This window comes from Podarcis filfolensis, assembly GCF_964270895.1.
Source record: "Podarcis filfolensis genome assembly, chromosome: 1".
Lineage (NCBI taxonomy): Eukaryota > Metazoa > Chordata > Lepidosauria > Squamata > Lacertidae > Podarcis > Podarcis filfolensis.
The window spans coordinates 124164819-124182372 of NC_139604.1; the positions used below are offsets into that span (position 1 = coordinate 124164819).

The following is a 17554-nucleotide window of genomic DNA, read 5'->3' on the forward strand; positions in this document are numbered from 1 at the left end:
AGTAATAAGGCAGACTCAAAAGGTTCAAGGTTTGTTTTGTTTGCAGACAGGAACAAGATAAAGGGCGTCGCTTCACCCATCTCTATAGCTGTACACATACATCAAGAATGAGAGAGGGGGGCAATTTTGCAATCACATGTATCATTCAGGGAGCTACAGGTGGCTCTAGCTTCTTAGAATCAGAGTTGGAAGGGACGATGAGGGTCATTTAGTTCAACCCCCTGCAGTGCAAGAATCCTTTGCCCAACATGGGACTCGAACCCACAACCCTGGAATTAAAGAGTCTCATGCTCTACCGAATGAGCCATCTCAGTTCTTGAAAGTGCATGCTCAGGAACAAACCTAGCCTTGCCTCTGCATAATACGTGAAATGCTCCATCTTTACATATTGTTTGAGGGGAGGTTAAACACATAGATTAGCCTCTTTCAACCTTAGGGTACCCAGATATTGCTGGACTACAACTCCCATCATCCCTTGCTAGGAGGACCAGTGGTCAGGGATGATGGGAGTTGTAGTCTGACAGTATCTGGGGACTCAAAATTGAAATAGATCCTTAGTGGGGAAAGTAAGGAGGGGAATGCTGGTTAAATCCCAAGCGCCTTCCAACATAATTTCTTCTCCGCCATGAATTTTTAGAACAAGAAGAAAAGGATTTCTTTTGTAACTCTAACATGTTTTATTTAATAAAGACAGCAGTTCTAATCACGATTGTCACAGTTTCTTTTTTTCCTTTTCTTAAAACAGCACATATCAACACACAATTGCAAAAAAAAAACTTGAGAGAAAAACTCCACACGGAAACTAAACATGAAGGGAAAACTGTCAACGCCTTTTTTTGTATATATATATGCGATTGTCGAACCTAAGCTAAACACAGCATAGACCTAACACTGGGAGTAGGGTGGGGAAAATAGTTCACTATAAAACAGTGAAAGAACTTTTTTTATATAAAATATAGCTCATTCCAATAGCTTTTCTACATACTGTATACTATAAAAAACTCTCCCACAAAAAATTAGTGTCTTTAAATATACATATTTGACTCTGAACTGCATCAAAATTAAAAGCAATTAAAAATAACTGATTTATCTTTCTCTCTTTTCCTTCTTCTTTCAAAACGTTTTTTTTTCTTCACAGTATCGGTTTGGAGCATAAGACAAATCCAGTGTTTTGTTTAAGTAAAGCAGTTTATCGTGGTAAAATCCTGACTCGGGATGAAATCAAAACCGAGAATGGGAGTCGAAAAGGACTTTCCAATTATGCTCTTTGCAAGGCAGAACAGCTGCTGCATAATAATGAAGACACCTCAATGTGCAAGGTTTTAGTACTTTCCTGTAGAGTAAGGAACCTTTTTTTCAAACAAACAAACAAACAAACAAACATGCTCAGAACTATTGCAACCTTAAAAAAACAACCCAAAGAACAAACAGAAGTAATCTCAAAAGTGCAAACTTCTTTTTTTAAAAAAACAAAACAAATAAAACACCAACCCAGAAAAGTTGGGAGAACAATAAAAAAGACAATGCTTCGACAATTCATTTTAGGTGGGCACACCTGTCACCTTCATCCCCTCCCCGCCGCAGCCCAATGCATGTCCCTTGCTAAAAAGTTCAAGATTCCTAGACAACACTCAGATGCAAACTCTTTTCAACCCTCTAATACACCAGCAGACTCCAATGGTGTCATATGGCACTTCTAAAAAAAATAAAATTAAAATCCTTCTACAAAAATACCAGGAGGAGGAAGAAGCAAACATGTACCCCAATCCAGAGACCTAGGCACATTCACTGTCCTGTTCATTACAACAGGAGATGGATATCCACTTGGAAGAAGCATCTCACCTCTGCCAACAGGTGTTTAGGACTGCAACTAGTCCAAAACTTTTGCAGAGCAGCAGGCTGGCTATTGCAGTTAACAAAGATTCCATGTGCACCCTGGAATTCTCACTGGGATGAGGAAATGAACAGCCCTACATTCTACACACCGATTCACACGTTCTCGCTTCTTAAACATGTAAAGAAATAAAATTAAATTTACACAGAGATTTCAAGCCTGTTATTCTGAAAAAAAAGCTCAAAGTAAGCATTCCATTAAAAAAAAATCTAATAAATACCGTATCAAGTATCATCAGGAGGAAGAAAAATATATTTATATAACTTAAAAGTTTAAAACAGAAAAGAAATAACTTAATTTTTGAAAGTTTTGTTCAGTGCTATTTCCAATCCAAGTTTTTTTTTGGGGGGGGAAGGGGGAACATGAAGTAAGACCACAGTACCATAGTCACATATCTCAGGCATGTACTGCTCTGACATGCCTCACATACGTTAGCAAGAATATTTGTACAGTAACAAATGAATTCCATTTAGACGTTTTATAAATAGAAGTAAAAATTCACATTATATGTGCGCTCGTAATTTAAGAGGAATAGGAAAGGAACCGCAACCCGTCAGTTTTTATCTGAAGAAAAGGGAGTTGCTTCCCTCACAATTCCACCACCACACTACCTCAAATAGTGTTTCTATAATGATATTAATATTGCTCCTTCACAGCATAACTTCCTAAATACATTGGATAGGAACTAACAGGGAAGACATGTGTACAGGAGAAAGAAAACCACACGCACAGAGCTATGCGTCTGTTCTGGTAGTTGAAGAGGCAAGTCTCTTTTTAAATCTCAGAGGGTTGTCTCTTCAGTAGTGAGAACTTTTGTGGCAAAAATCAAAGGCGGCTTTGGGTGAGCACCTTATCCCTTCCCGTGGCGTCATGTCCCCTTTGGGCAGGGGTGGTGGTATCCCAGTAATCAGAAATGCAGGATTATGTTGTGTTATTCTGCAGGATAACATAACATGCCCTTTAGGGCAAATTATTTCAGTGCTTCCATAATATTAAAGAAAACCCATGAAAATTCCAAATGAGATGGTTTTCACTTTAAGAGAATCCGAAAACATCCGTAAATTTGACTTGGCAATCCTTCTACAGTCCCATTCACTAGATGCCAATGCCACAGAATTACATTCAAGTGCAATCTTTCTTCTTTCTTTTTTTCAAAGATTCGCGTAGGCAAAAATATACATTGAATGGATTTAAGAAGGCATAACCTGATACGTAATGACGTTGCTAGAAAGACATTCTGGAATTAGGCAGAAATATGTTGAAGTAACACCCCAGATTTGTTCCAACTCTACAGCGTTTCAATCTCTCTTAACTAAAGGAAAAAGGAACCCACACTCCCAAAACAATGCGACAAAGCTTTGCTTGTCTGGAGTGAACCATGTGAATGGCCAAGTGGAACTTGGCTAAATCTGACCCTACGGAGAAAAATAGTTAATATCACCAGGAGCAAAACAAAAAGCAATGTTAAGAAAAAACATTGGGGAGATTTAAAACTTTTAACATAGTGTAAATCCTCAATTTAGTGTAAGCCATTTCCAACTCTATGGAACAAGAACGTGCATCACACAAAAAGACTTCTCCAGAACACGGCAGACATCCTAGTAGTTTTGAAATGCTGAACGTTTCTTTTTCAAGAAACGGTCCTTCAAACTGCCTGCACACTGCAAAAAAACAACCACCACCCTTAAATAGCATTCCCACCCCCCTTGAAGAAATGATAGTGATGGCACCTTCCCTTACTCCGACCCCCTGATTCAAACTTCCTCTGGGCCCCATCTGAGCCCACCCTTTCTCCCCACGCTTCCCCCCACCAGCTGTTCCGACCAGATGTGTTCTCTACAAGGGTCAAGCGAGGCCCGGTGAGTTCAAGGGCGCGGGGTGGAGGGATGAAAAGAAAACCAAGAAATAAAAAGCGGCGCTCTGTTTCCTGATTAGTGTCCTATTTCTGACTTGCAGATGCTCTTAAAGGAGCCAACCCCCCATGCTAAAAGAAAGGGAGAAAGCAGCGAGAGAGAGAGAGCACGCAAGAACAAATATACATGCCTCTGTGCATTCAACAGGAGCATTTGCACGCACACAAGCAATGAAGTGTGCAGGGCAGTACATTCACTGGCTTAGCCTGCTGCTCAAATCTGAAAAAGGGGCAAGTGAGCCACAATAATAATAATTAAAAACAGAACGACTGGTTCTGTTCCTATGCCTTTAACCATAAGTCTGAAATGCATGGCCTAAACATTAGCAACTGCTAATTCATCCTTCGTGGCAGGAGTTAAATGGTACCAGCTCATAATGCACTCTTGGCTAAACTGGCACACCAATGTTTCGGACCACCACTCCTGTCTGGGACTGATGGAAACCGCAGGCCAAAACATCTGGAGGGTGCCAGGTTGGCCAAGGATGTGCTAACAGCTGTAGGAGAAACTACAGGTGTATGAGGCAGCTACATGGGGAGGCATGGTTCACTGGTGGCACCCCCAACTTATGCCCCAAGGGAAGGCAGGTGCAACTGCAAGCAGAAATGGGTGGAGATTCAGGTATCCCTACCTACTTTCACAAGAAGATGCTACCATCACAGAATGGGGAAAGCTCAATAGCACCTTGGCTGTTCAGCTCCCCATCTTTCTCCCTTACACAAACCATGCCTGCTATTCACCAAGGAATGGAGAAGATGGAGTATTTTGGTGGACTGGTGCTCTGACCAATGGGCACCCAGGAAGGGGAACAACATCCTATTTCTCAAGGCCTGATCCAAGAGGGCATTTACTTGCAAGAAAGCAGCTTTCGTTAGAAGCAAAAACTGGAGAGCTCTTATTAATAGAGGGATGCGGTTTTTACTAAGGTGGCACGGTTAGGATGTCTGCACCTCACTAAGTATCTTCTCTCACAGCACATCAAAACTTAATGAATTGAGGCCTTTGCAGACAGGCCCCAGCCAAACACCTGCCTGTTCCTTTTTTGTAGCACAAAAATGGCTTCTCTGCATGGAGGCAACGCTTACATTCACAGTTCTGCACAAGGTGAGCGACAGGTAGGGTTAACAAGATGGAGGAGAGGGTCTCCTTTAATAGTTGGGTAGAAGGGGGAATTCCAGAGGCATGCAACTATTAAAGGCACAAGAGCTCCAAATCCTTTCCCCCCGACCACCTAGCCATAGGGCACACCCACTCCACGCTGGGGTCATTTGTGAACTAGGCCTGAGAGATGACGCCCCACAGGTTGAAATATTTCAGCACCATTCACTAGAATTGCAAACCTCCCCCCTAAAAAAAATGGAAGGGGGGAAAAGAGCAGCAAAGTGAGAGCTTAAGTTAGTAGGACCAGTTTCCAAATTCAGAACACTTTTGCTGTAAATAGTCAAGCGATTTTGCAGGATGGCCCTACATTGATTTCCACTGTTGTTCTACTGTGTTTTTAGTACGTTGGGAGCCGCCCAGAGTGGCTTCTGCTACCCAGTTGGATAGGTGGCATGTAAGTAATAAAATTGTTGTTGTTGTTGTTATTATTATTATTATTATTCCAGATCCAAGTTAGTCTAAGGATTCTAGATAGTCCCCATGAAGCACAAGCCTTTGTCCCAGCTATCACTTTCACACTGCCTGAAGTTCTATTTGTCTGGAGTATATTAAAACGGTTGAATAAAAAAAGTTACATCCAGAGTGGGAGAGAAACTCAGGCCAATGCGTTCCAAAACTGCCTACTTGATGCACCTGCAACAGAGAGATGAATGGTAATTTTTTTTTGGGGGGGGGGGGAGAAGGCGGCTCCTATATAGGCAGTACACACTGTCCTACCTAAACTGCCATTTGGGATCAAGGTTCACATCTCTCTCATTCTCTCTCTCCAATTCCTTTTAAACTTGCAGAGGGTGCAAGAGGGCACCCTCAAAACCAGCAGGGCAAAACATACCTGTAGCATCAGAACAACGCACTTGGCGCAGACCAATTAGGCCAATCAACTGGATTAAATCAGCTTCTATCCAAAGGATTTTGGATTAAGCTATCTACAGATTAAGATTCATTTTACCTGCCACACACAGAAAAACAACAACAGAACGTTAAGTGTCGCCACCGCCGCTGGCGTAAGGAGGGCCAGGGTGGGAGGGGTAGAACCAATGTTCCCTCTCTCCCCCGCACCCCCCGGCAATGAAATGTAGACCTACATTATTTTCCACCCTCCTTCCCCATATCATTTGGCCAAAGCGAACCGGCATGAAGAGCAGACGGGTGTCTTTTGAAACGACAACAACTTCCCTCAAACCACCAGCGACTTTACAAGGCCACAATGAAATTTGCGGATGTGTCTGTACAAATCCCCGGACTGCGTGAAGCGTCTCTCGCACCACTTGCAGCCGTGCGGCTTCTCTCTTGTGTGCACCACTGCATGGCGGCTGAGGTTATGGGAGTACTGGAAGCTCTTGCCGCACTGGCCGCAGGTGTACGGCTTCTCCCCGGAGTGAGTCCTCTCGTGCCTCTTCAGCGTGTACATGCAGGAGAAGGTCTTGCCGCACAGAGTACAGGTGGGCACCGACCCGTCCGGAGAGAGCCTGGTCCGAGAGCCGTCCTTGTCTCGGAAGTGGGAGCTGAGGTGGAGCTGCAGGACGTGCGGGCTGGGGAAGACTTTGCTGCAGAGTGGGCAGATGCAAATGTGCCCGGTTGGCACCACGACCCCCGAAGACGAGACGTCGGAAGAGGCCATGTCGTCCTCGCTCACCTCCCGCTCCTGGTCGACATCTTCCTCCGGCGTCACGGGAGCATCCCCATTGCTGGCAACAAACATGGTCCCCAGCCCTAGGGCCAGGCTCTGGCCAGAATTCCCAAAGCCCTGGCTTTCTAGGCCCCTCTCCTCGCCGTCTTCCCCGTCCGACAGAGACTCTTCTTCGTCTTTGACAAAGGGCTCGCTCCCCTGTCGCGGTGGCCCATCAGCAGCCAGCTGCCCAAAGATGTAGGAAGGCTGGAAGCCATCTCGCCCAGCCAGGGGCTTGAAAGACAGATCTAAAGCACACTCGGCCTCCCTCAAAGCCAAGGGGTGGCGAGGAGGTCTTTGGGACACAGGTCCCGCCGAACTGCTGACGTTCGCCCTTGTTTTTTCAGCTGCCACGGTGTCCAATTCTGCCTCGCCTAACACAGAGCCGATGAGATCGGGAGACCAGCCTGGGTAACTGCTGCCCTTATCCTTTCCAGCAGAACGTTCGTATTCTGCAGCAATCATTTTGTATTTCTCTCCGGGGCTGAACTCGCCGTGCCCCAAGGGTACTCCGTCATCCAGGACCCGGGCGTCCTTCTCCGAATGGGGCCCGCCGCTGCCGTTTGTCTTCTCGTCCACGCACAATTCCTTATCTTTCAGCTTGCCCTTGCAGACTTTCACAATGTCGTACATGTGTAGATAGCTGGCTGCGGCGAGCACATCCTCGACCGGGAGGCTGCTGAACTCCAGCTTGCCTTGGTACATGAATTCGAGGAGCAAGCCGAAGGCTGGGGCGGTGACGATGTCACTGTTCAGATGCACAATGTCCCTTTTGTCTAGCTGGTCCCTGTAGAAAAGATGGAAGTACATGCTGCAAGAGGCGAGGACCGCTCTGTGGGCTCGGAACTGAGCGTCTCCAACTAAAACAGTGCAGTCACACAGGAAGCCCTGGTGACGCTGCTGACTCAGACACTGCAGCAACTGCCGGCTATGGTCTGGAAACTCCATTCTTCCTTCATAACCTGTTCAAAAACAGGAAAAACTTGAATGCTATTATAAAAGCCACAGGCCTCCTGAAGCAGCTGTTAACAAACAAACAAGAGTGGCTGGGGGGGGGGGGTAAACTGGAGCTTTGGAGATAACAGTTCAACTGTTCATCGTCTATCATTTCTGTTTGAATTGCTTAAAAAGAGAGAGAGATGCCTCCCACACCAGAACACCTGCTTCAAAAACAGGAAAAACTTGACTCTTAAGTAAACCAAAGCTTCTAAAGGAAGTAACGCCCCCAACCTTTGTCTTAACAGCAATCAGCTATAGAGGAAGGGAGAGAAGACTTTGCTTTTTTGTGAATTCCTCGAAATCTTAACTTTGGGACACCCCCCCCCCCCGTTAGCTATTTTATATATTAAAAGTGTGTATTGCATGCACGCACACACAGTTTTACAAAAACAAGTGCATTTTGCACCCTCCACCCCCCTACAAATACCTTCATTCGTGAATAATCATACACATAATGTCTTTTTTTTTTTTTAACAAAAAGCCCATCTTCCCACTTTAAAAAAACAACAACACACCAGCATTTCATATCTATCTATAGATTGCCCTGGAAGTTATTAAAAGCAAAAGGCACCTACACCCACCCCAAACAAACTGCAGTAAGACTCCTTTAAGTTGGTAGGTAGTTTCTTAAGACACCTTACCTTGAACAGCTGCTGAGCAGGGGGTTGAAGGGCTCATTTGGAGAAAGAAAATACAGTCTCCTTTCTCTTCCCCCCCACGTCCCCCCAAAAAGAGTTATGGAAGAACTCAAGCTCGTTTGGCTTTCTGTTTTTTTTTTTTTTCCCTCCTTGCCTTTTCAAGTGGGTGATCACCCAAGGGACTGGGAAGAGCAGGGGTTTTCTGCTAGCCAGTAACGGAAGAAAGCTTGTATGTGTGTGAAAAAAGAGTGGGGGGGGGGGAGAGAAGAGAGGAGCGAGGAGCGAATGGGAGGGAGTGCTCCGTTTGCTAATTACACCGCAAGCTGGAAAGTCAGCTGCTCTGACTTCACTGCGATGGAAATGCAACCTCCAGCTGTGCCCCTTTTAATGCCATATGTTACTTCAAATCTAACTACCAGCCAACCACAGCTTGCTGCCTTTTAAAGTTCCAACAACCGCCCCCCCCCCAATTATAGCCATCTATTAAATCTCAAACTTAAACTGAGCGAGTCCTTCCCTCCTTCAAAATCCTGCCGCCGCCACTACCCTCCTCCTCCTCCTCCACCACCACCCCGGGAAAAGTTACTTAAATAACAAATCGTATTACTTGAAATGGAGGACATAACCGCTTGACCTTTGGAGAGGTGCGGGGCGCAGCAGCCGGAGGAGCAGAAAGTTAGGCACTTGCAGTTTGAAAACTTTTTCGGGGGGTGGGGTGGTCAAGGGGGGGGGACAAACCACACACACACATATATCTTAGATCCAGAATTCCTTCGGCTGCTCTCCCCATAGCCGCCGCCGCCACCACCAGACTTCTCTGCAACTTTTTAAAGCCAACCCGCTGAGCTCTCGGCCCCCTTTGTGCTCCGAAGCGCAGCCCCAAACGCACCCGGCCAAAGCGCACGGATCCGCGTGCAATCCAAAAGCTGCCGGGAAGAGGGGGGAGCGGGGGCTGCTTAGCTTTGGAAAGGTGGAATGCGCGGAGGAAGGGGGGGGAGAGAGAAATCTCGAGCCACCCACCAGCACCGCCGCAGGCTCCCCCCCCCCCGGCCTTTAAAAGCAATGGAGAACGTGCAGCAACCACAACACAACACACGCGCAGAGCAGAGCAAGCGTTTTACTCACCAGCCTGGCTGGGTGTTGCTCAGGGGTGCCGCTGGATATCTGCATGTGCGCCGCTCTCTCCCTCTTGCTCTTCCCCACCCCGACAACTCCGCTCCCCAAACTCCGAGCCTCTCTCCCCCCAGATGTGTGTGCGCGCGCGCGCGCATGTATGTGTGCGCGCGCCTCGCCTCCCCACCGTCCGGGTTGCTCCGCGCGCTGTTTCTTGTTGCTGGCAACCCAGCAGCGGTGCAGCGCTCCTGTGTGTGTTGCGAAGCAGGTTGTTAGCCAGAGCGCTCTCGCGATACTTTCCCTGCATATGGGGGAGTGTGTGTGTCTGTGTGCATGCTGGTGTGTGCATATGTCTCTCTCTTTCTCCCTTTAGCTCTGTGCGCTCTTTCTTTTTCTCTCTCTCTTCTCCCAGTTCACACACAATAGCACTCTGGCGGCGGCGGCTGCAACGACTGACGCCTCCGCGCCCCGTGGACGCCGCTGTCTGCTGCTCGCAACCCGGAAAAAAATACATTAAAAAAAAATCCAACCCCCACCCAGCCACTCCACTCCCTCCCTCCCCCCGCCTTAGTCGCCAGACTGCCAGGGCTTCTGTTCTGGGCAGCGGCAACAGCAGCTGCTGTTGCGTCCTCAGCTGCTGCTTTGCATTTGTAAATCCTCCTCTCTCGCTCGCTCTCTTCCCCCCTCCCTTGTTTTTCCTTCCCTTTACCCTTTACCGCCCCCCCCCCCGCGTCCCGATCCCAACTCTCCAGCTGCTGCAGCAGAGGCTTGGAGGAGGAAAGTGCTTGCTGTGTCCTTGCGGCTACGGCGCGTCCAGAAATCCAGCGGCGCTCTCTCTTAATGCAAACTCTCTGCTATAGCTTAGCAAAAAAAAAAAGGGGGGGAGAGTTTGAAGAAAAGGAGGTGGGGAGGGTTGGAAAGAAAATACAGTGAGGAGTCCCTCGGCAATGTTTTGGAAAGAAAAAACACCGAGGAGGCTTCTTTAAGCATGCAAAAAAAAGATTTTTTTGCAGTATGCAAATTATTTGTTTTTGCAACACTGTCCGGACTTTTTTAAAAAAAGTGGGGCGGGACTGGACTCCGTTTGCAGAGACTTTGGAAGAAAGCGGGCGCAGCCTGTTTGCAAGCGCGAGTAAAGGGGAGCAACTGCTAAGACGACTCTTACACGCTCCCGCGTTAACAAGCAACCGCAAGAAAACGTGCGGAGAAATAACACAGGCCGGCGATATGAATTTGAGCCTTGGGCGCATTGCTTTCCATCGGTTTTTCGCTTCTTGGTTGCGGAGTTGCGGAGCCGTTGCGCGCGGGACGCTGTGTTTTGTTTTGTTTTGGCAAGGCGCTGAGTGCGCTTACTCGCGAGTCGGCTTCTCATGCAAGGGAGGTGCCTATTGGCTCCAGGGCTGTGATCCTGCAGGCAGTCTCCGGGAAATCAGTGTGGGGCTTGCCTCTGGGTAAAGATGCTGGAGGGGTCGCCTTGCGCAGAAATGCACTTTTCTAGTTTCAGTTGGTTTTTCTCCTTTTCAAGTGGCCACTAAACAAACGAGAAGGATGGTCTTTGCCAACGAGTCCGGGGACGGACTTTGCTTGCTTGGACAAGTAAACTTTACCGAAATCAGGCATGCTGCAAAATTGAGGTTTTTTTATGACTACATCCCTGTGTATACTTACCTGGAAACACGCCTCGTTGATCACGGCGGGAGCTGCTTGCTACGATTGCACTACGAGGTCCCGATTCTGTGCACACTTAGCTAAGCAGCAAGCCCCGCCCCATCCGACACAATGGCACTTACTTCCGAGTAAACATACATCGGGTCGTGCTGCAACGATGGGAGCTTATGAGGCGGGGACCCGTGGGACCCGATCCTATGCGTGCCTGCTTGGAAGTATTCCAGAATACATATATAAAAGCCTTGTGTAATGCCCGATCCGGCTTGCGTTGGTGAAAAGTTGTGTTAGGCTGCGACCTGGAACGCGCTTTCTTGGGAGTAAGTCCCACTGAAAATGGGCTTTAATTCCGAGTAGACAAACTGCGAAAACTAGCAAGAAGAGATTAACCAATTTACGGGCTTTATTGTTTGTTAATAGAGAGAATGTTAGTTAATAAGAGATTAGCTTTATGGTTCAATAATTTTCCACAAAAATAATTATTTGTAAATACTTCCGACAACTCGTCTGAATTTGAATCGCCCGTTCGCTTGGTGGCATAGGTGCCAACTTCCTTGGTGCCCGAACACTCACAAAATTCCCCATGAAGGGGCCGGGCACACACAAATTTCGCTACATGGCACCCACGGGACACCCAGTTGCGGAGCCAAGTTGGCACTCCTGTTCGGTGATTATTTTTTCAGGGGGGTTACTATTGTTTCCTAGGAAACGTGTGTGAAATCGCGGCTAGACTGCAATCCTTATGCCTACAGGCACGATCCTAGGAACATTTACTCGGGAGTAAACCCCCACGAGACTTCCCACCCCAGAATAGTGAGGTTAGGTGTGCTTGCCGCTTCAATGGGGCACGATTTGCTTCTCAACGAAACACGCGTTGCGTCTTGCTGCGCCCGCTGCAATCCTAATGCTCACTTGCTCAAGGGTCATCGCCATTCACTTCATCGGGGCTTACTCTCGAGTAAGCAATTCTTCGGATCCCGATGCAGAGTGTTCAAAGTATGTTGCATACACACACGCGCACGTTATGCAGCCAGATAGCGAGAGCTTTGCAAGTGTCTCTCCACCGAGTGCGCGCAGATCTGCGAGACGCAACAACTTTGCAACGTGCCAAGTTGGGCCACTTCCATTGTGTCCTCCTGCCGAGGAAACAGGAGCGAGACTGCCAAGCAAGCGCCATTCGCCCGCCCAGCCCTGCTCGCATTTCCCCTCCTTCGTCTCCCTCGTGGATGTTCGTCAGGACCCAGGAGAGCCGTGCTTTTTTTGGCCCCGGCGAGGCTAAACTGTGCAGGCGCCTCGGCTGGGAACGAAGACGCGCCCCAGCCAGCCCTCAAATCTGTAACGGGCCACGTGGCTGGGACTAGGGCCAGCTCGCCTGCATGTGCGCCCGAGAATAAGCATGACGCAAGGATGAGATCATTGCGGTGGGTTTCCTTTGCCTGCGTATTTATGTATTTGCCGCATAATAAAGCTAGGTGCATTTGATCGTATGCCTGTACGGCAGCTGGACAGATGCAAAAGCAGACCCCTTTTAAGAGTGTTTTTAAAACTGGAAATTCAACAGGTGTAGCTGGTGTGTTCTGTTTGGCTACCAAAGAGGTTATATGGAGCAGTCATCCTGATTGGCTTGCAAAGTGGTTAGATACCTTCCCATTAACCTGTTCATCCCACATTTTCTCCATCACTTTCCAAACTACAAAAAGTTAGGATTCCGCCCCCCCCCCCAAAGTGGCTGTATTGTGCCAGGGCCACTGAGCACATTAATTGCACTGAATGTCTGGTATTCAATTGAATCCTGACAAAATTCTGACCGTTTGGAGGAGAACCACACTGCACCTTATGGTAAATGCTACACCTGCAGAAATGCAGGTTGAATACCTTCCATGCAGACCCCCTGTAGACTACCGTACTTGTTGCATGAAGTTGGAAGCACAGTAAAAAAAATAGTGTTTCACACATTCACTTATATGCATAATGAGAACTCGGAAAAAAAACAACCCCAAACGAATGTGTGAATGGGTCCATGCTTTTCATAGGACTACAGTGGATCTGAAAGTCAAATTATCTTCAAAAAGGTCATGTTGTCTGCACAAATTCCCTAAGCACCTGGCATTTATCAGCTGATAACTTCCTTGAATCAGAAAGTTGGGGAAACTCCTCCGTGTTTCCAAGCATCAAGTTTCAGCTAATCCTGCAGTGAAATTCCCAAGAGACTATAAAATTAGGGCAGCTCCAGTGAATGGGAGGGCTGAAATGAAAGATAAAGGCTGCTGTCTCTTTTGGTAAAGTTAGCATACAAAATTGAAAGTCCGATGAACAGCCTTTACTTTTAAGTTTTTTTAAAAAAAGCAGAATGATTAAATATTAAAAGGAGTGGGCCTTTTACAACTCCACCTGTTGAGACCTGGGGTTTTGGCTTCACCATGCAACTCGGATTAAGCAACCAACATTTCGCTGATTTAACACCAGGGAATGGCTCAAGTGAATAGCTAATGAAGTGCATAGATAACGTGAACAAACAGCAATAATGAACCAATAAGTGAATAATAAACATCTGTTTCTTAGAGCTGGGGAGAGGAGGGAAGCAAACACACAAGGCTGGGACTCCATCCAATTTGAGCTGAAAATCCATAAAGTTGCAAATTCAATTTTTTATAAAATTAAAATGCATTTCAGGATTGTTCTGGGGAGGTCTCTCTGGAGCATCAGTTTAGAGGTGCGTATGGTAAAGGAAATGGGTCTGGGGCTATAAGTTAGTGTATAAAATATTTCATTCCTGTTTTTCAGGAACGGAGATTCCTACTAAACATCTGGAAGAATTTTCTGGTGGTAAGAGCCGTTTGACAGTGGAACGGACTCCCTCCGAAGGGGGTGGACTCTTCTTCCTTGAAGGCTGTCAAGCAGAGGTTGGATGGCCATCTGTCCTGGGTGCTCTAGTTACGATTCCTGCATTGTAAGGGGTTGGACTAGATGACCGGGGTCCCTTCTAACTCTAGAATTCTATGATTCTATTACTAGCCCTGATGTAAAAAATTGATAATCCCGATCTTGGCTATAATAACCTGGAAGACCTGCTCCCTGCCTTGCAGGCCTTTTCCCACCTGGCCAGGGAGGGCTGGACCGTGACTGACTCCAGCTACAAAAACGAAAGCTGCGGAAGAGTTCAGAGACCTTCTTTGCTGCCTCTTAGTTCAGTTCTAGGTCCTGGAGCCTGATGTTCCACAGCCACTGCTCACAATGAACCACAGCTGGCTGGATTGGCAGCAACAGCAGCTGATACGTTCTGTACTTCTGAAAATATTTTATTATCCTGCTAATTATGCTGTTTTAAATGTGCATTTCATATAAGACTTCCTTTAGACATCCAAAGGAGGAAGTGTTATTGTTTGGGGGGAAAATCCTATGGTTTTATTTTATTTTTGGTAAAAAATGAGAATTCTGGACAAATTTCCACTGGATTTCTAAACTAGGGGGGGAAATATTTCTGAATTAGAAAAAAAAATAGTATGGTGGCACTTGACGTTTCTGTAGAGATGTAATATCGGTAACTTCCAGAATCTGAAATCCATAAACATGTTCTTGTCTGAGGCTCTATTCCATTCATTTCTGTATAACAACATGAGTATATAAAGTGGAACTAAGCAAGAAATTGCTACACGGCAGATAATTTACTGGTCAAACCACAGATATTACTTAAAAGAAAACAGTTGACTTCCTTAATGCATTGCAACCCTGTTAATTAGTACTAAATACATAAACATGTTGTTGCCTGGGGACCCGCTCCGCCCTTCTGTGGAACCGCTTCATGGGTGTGTATAAATAGAAAGCAAAAGTGGAAGTAAACAAGAACATATTACACTGTTGTAATACACACAGTGCTGCATTACACAGAAATGCAGCAGAGTGACAAGGTCTTTCCTGACTTTCTCCAGATTTATTTAAAGCTTTTGATGATGCCTGTTGGCAGTTTTTACTAAAACTCATTCACTTTGCGAATTTGACCCTAAATTTATAAACGCATTGAGAGCTGCATATTCCCCTTCTAAGGGATGTGGGTGGCGCTGTGGTCTAAACCACTGAGCCTCTTGGGCTTGCCGATCAGAAGGTTGGCAGTTCAAATTCGCACAACAGGAAGAGCTCCTGTTGCTCTGTCCCAGCTCCTGCCAACCTAGCAGTTCGAAAGCACACCAGTGCAAGTAGAAAAATAGGTACCATTGCGGCAGGAAGGTAAATGGCATTTCCGTGCGCTCCGGTTTCCGTCACAGTGTTCCGTTGCACCAGAAGCGGTTTAGTCATGCGGCCCACATTACCTGGAAAGCTGTCTGTGGACAAACGCCAGTTCGCTCAGCCTGAAAGCGAGATGAGCGCCACAACCCCATAGTCTCCTTTGACTGGACTTAACTGTCCAGGGGTCCTTTACCTTTACCTTTATTCCCCTTCTACGTCCATCATGAGAAAAAAATCTAAATTTCCACACATCTCACGTTGCCTCCTTCCCTCATTTTTCTTTATTATGGTAATTGCATTCCTGGCTGTTATCTATTGAGTTGAATAGGATCCAAAACGCAGCAGTCTGATTGGCCCTAGAACAATAGGGTTCAGAATGCGGCAGTCTGATTGGTCCACATGAGCCACCCAATCCAGCTCCAGGTGGAAGTGAATCCGCAACCTGATTGGCCTACAGGTGAATCCTGGAATCAATCACGTGGGGCCCATTGTGTAAATGATGTATATAAAGCAGACATTCTGGGTGAACTGCCATTCCTCCTCTGCCATGAGCTGAATAAAGAGCATGAAATCTACTCTCGACTCCAAGTATATTTCACTGGCCAATAGCCTCAGAGCACAAATGTAGAGATTTTGAAGAGCTCCACAAGGGATAGCTCCAAACCAAGTGAATGGGCAGCCAAATGAGAAATGCAATTAAATGTAAAGAAGTGATTCATAGCAGGGCAAAACAATCTTGGGGCACCATTCAACCAAGGAGCAAAAAATTTTTTTTGCCAAGTCCTCACTGAGTAACCCCACCTCGTTTCTGTTCCTGCTGCTCATACAACTGTCCTGTTCCTCTGGGTCCTGGTCTGCTCCACTGTCAAGAGGGGAAGGGCAAGGCAAAGCAGAGGCTGCTGTTCCCCCTTGCTGTTTTCATGGCTCGCTCACTTGGGGAGGGGAGGGGAGCAGGCGGGAGCAGCATTTGGGGGTTTGGCAGCAAATGCTCAGTGAAACCGACCCCCAACACCAGCCCTGGCTGGGACCCAGTGCAGGCTGCTCTCCCAGCGTTATTTCATGAAGCAGGCAATGGCAGAGTGAACATCTACAGGACCCAGGGCTGCTTAGGTCTTTACTGTTGGCAAGGGATATCTGCAGTAAAAAGTTGCAGCATGGACTGCAGCCACTCAGGATTACATTCTCCACCCCCCCCCATACAGTGGTACCTTGGTTCTCAAACTTAATCCGTTCCAGAACTCCGTTCCAAAACCAAAGCATTCCAAAACCAAGGCGCGCTTTCCCATAGAAAGTAATGCAAAATGCATTAATCCATTCCAGACTTTTAAAAAAACAACAACCCCTAAAACATTGATTTCACATGAATTTTACTATTTAACGACACCATTGAGCCATAAAATGAAAGCAATAAACAATGTACTGCAGTCACACAGTCAATCCATCAATCAGTAACTGAACCGGGCTCCACAAAGTCACAAAAACAAAACAAAAAGAGCCACAAAAACTCAAAATAAATAGCAAAAACAGACCTCAGTGTAACACTCAAAATGGAAGTGTGGCACTCACATCGGAAGTGTAACACTCAAAATGGAGCATGTTCAGCTTCCAAAAAAAGTTCGCAAACCAGAATACATATTTCCAGGTTTGCAGTGTTTGGGTTCCAAGTCGTTTTGAGTACCAAGGCCTTTGAGAACCAAGGTACCACTGTATAGCTTTGCATGTTCAGATCTCATTGGGCTGTTCCTGCCTGAGGATCCCCTGTACTGTGTGTTGTTGTTTTTACTTTTGCAACCACTGGGGCTCCCCCAAGCCTCTCCATGCCTCCCTCTTGGTAGGTAGGAGAACAATAGCCAGGGTAGTATGTGAGAGCTGAGCTGAAAGCAGCTTGGAAGCTGGAGACAGACATGCTTGTCCTGTGCTGGATCCAAAACCATGGCAAAAGAAGAAGCAATATCTGCCAGGGTGTGAATGCTCAGGTTGTAAAGGTAAAGGGACCCCTGACCATTAGGTCCAGTCGTGACCGACTGTGGGCGCTCATCTCGCTTTACTGGCCGAGGGAGCCGGCGTTTGTCCGCAGACAGCTTCCGGGTCATGTGGCCAGCATGACTAAGCCGCTTCTGGCGAACCAGAGCAGGGCACGGAAACGCCATTTACCTTCCCGTTGGAGCCGTACCTATTTATCTACTTGCACTTTGTGCTTTCGAACTGGTGGGTTGGCAGGAGCTGGGACCGAACAACGGGAGCTCACCCCGTCGCGGGGATTCGAACCGCCGACCTT

The 17554-nt window shown here is 46.9% G+C and overlaps 1 protein-coding gene and 1 long non-coding RNA gene across 4 annotated transcripts; one reads left to right on the forward strand and one right to left on the reverse strand.

The window, feature by feature from the left end:
• Positions 1 to 653: 653 nt before the first annotated feature.
• ZBTB42 (zinc finger and BTB domain containing 42) lies at positions 654 to 11160 on the reverse strand. Of its 3 annotated transcripts, none has more exons than XM_083616269.1 (2): positions 11056 to 11160; positions 654 to 7599 (listed from the first exon to the last, which is right to left on the reverse strand). In XM_083616269.1, the coding sequence occupies exon 2, from the start codon at positions 7583 to 7585 to the stop codon at positions 6146 to 6148; it is 1440 nt and encodes a 479-aa protein (XP_083472395.1). In that variant the 5' UTR covers positions 7586 to 7599; positions 11056 to 11160; the 3' UTR covers positions 654 to 6145. The 3 variants fall into 3 exon arrangements, with proteins under 3 accessions (XP_083472395.1, XP_083472394.1, XP_083472393.1); XM_083616268.1 differs by lacking the exon at positions 11056 to 11160 and adding an exon at positions 9400 to 10097; XM_083616267.1 differs by lacking the exon at positions 11056 to 11160 and adding an exon at positions 8278 to 8810.
• On the forward strand, positions 10474 to 14813 carry LOC310766439. Its single transcript, XR_014550147.1, has 2 exons — positions 10474 to 12473; positions 13837 to 14813. It is a non-coding gene; the product is annotated as an uncharacterized lncRNA (long non-coding RNA).
• Positions 14814 to 17554: the final 2741 nt, after the last annotated feature.

What these genes read in the sequence shown, in the direction of transcription:
- ZBTB42 (XM_083616267.1), bottom strand. Translation starts at nt 8,314, where the DNA reads ATGAGCCCTTCAACCCCCTGCTCAGCAGCTGTTCAAG. An exon ending in CTGCTCAGCAGCTGTTCAAG is followed by an intron (nt 7,600 to 8,277) that starts GTAAGGTGTCTT and finishes GTTTTTGAACAG; the next exon opens with GTTATGAAGGAAGAATGGAG.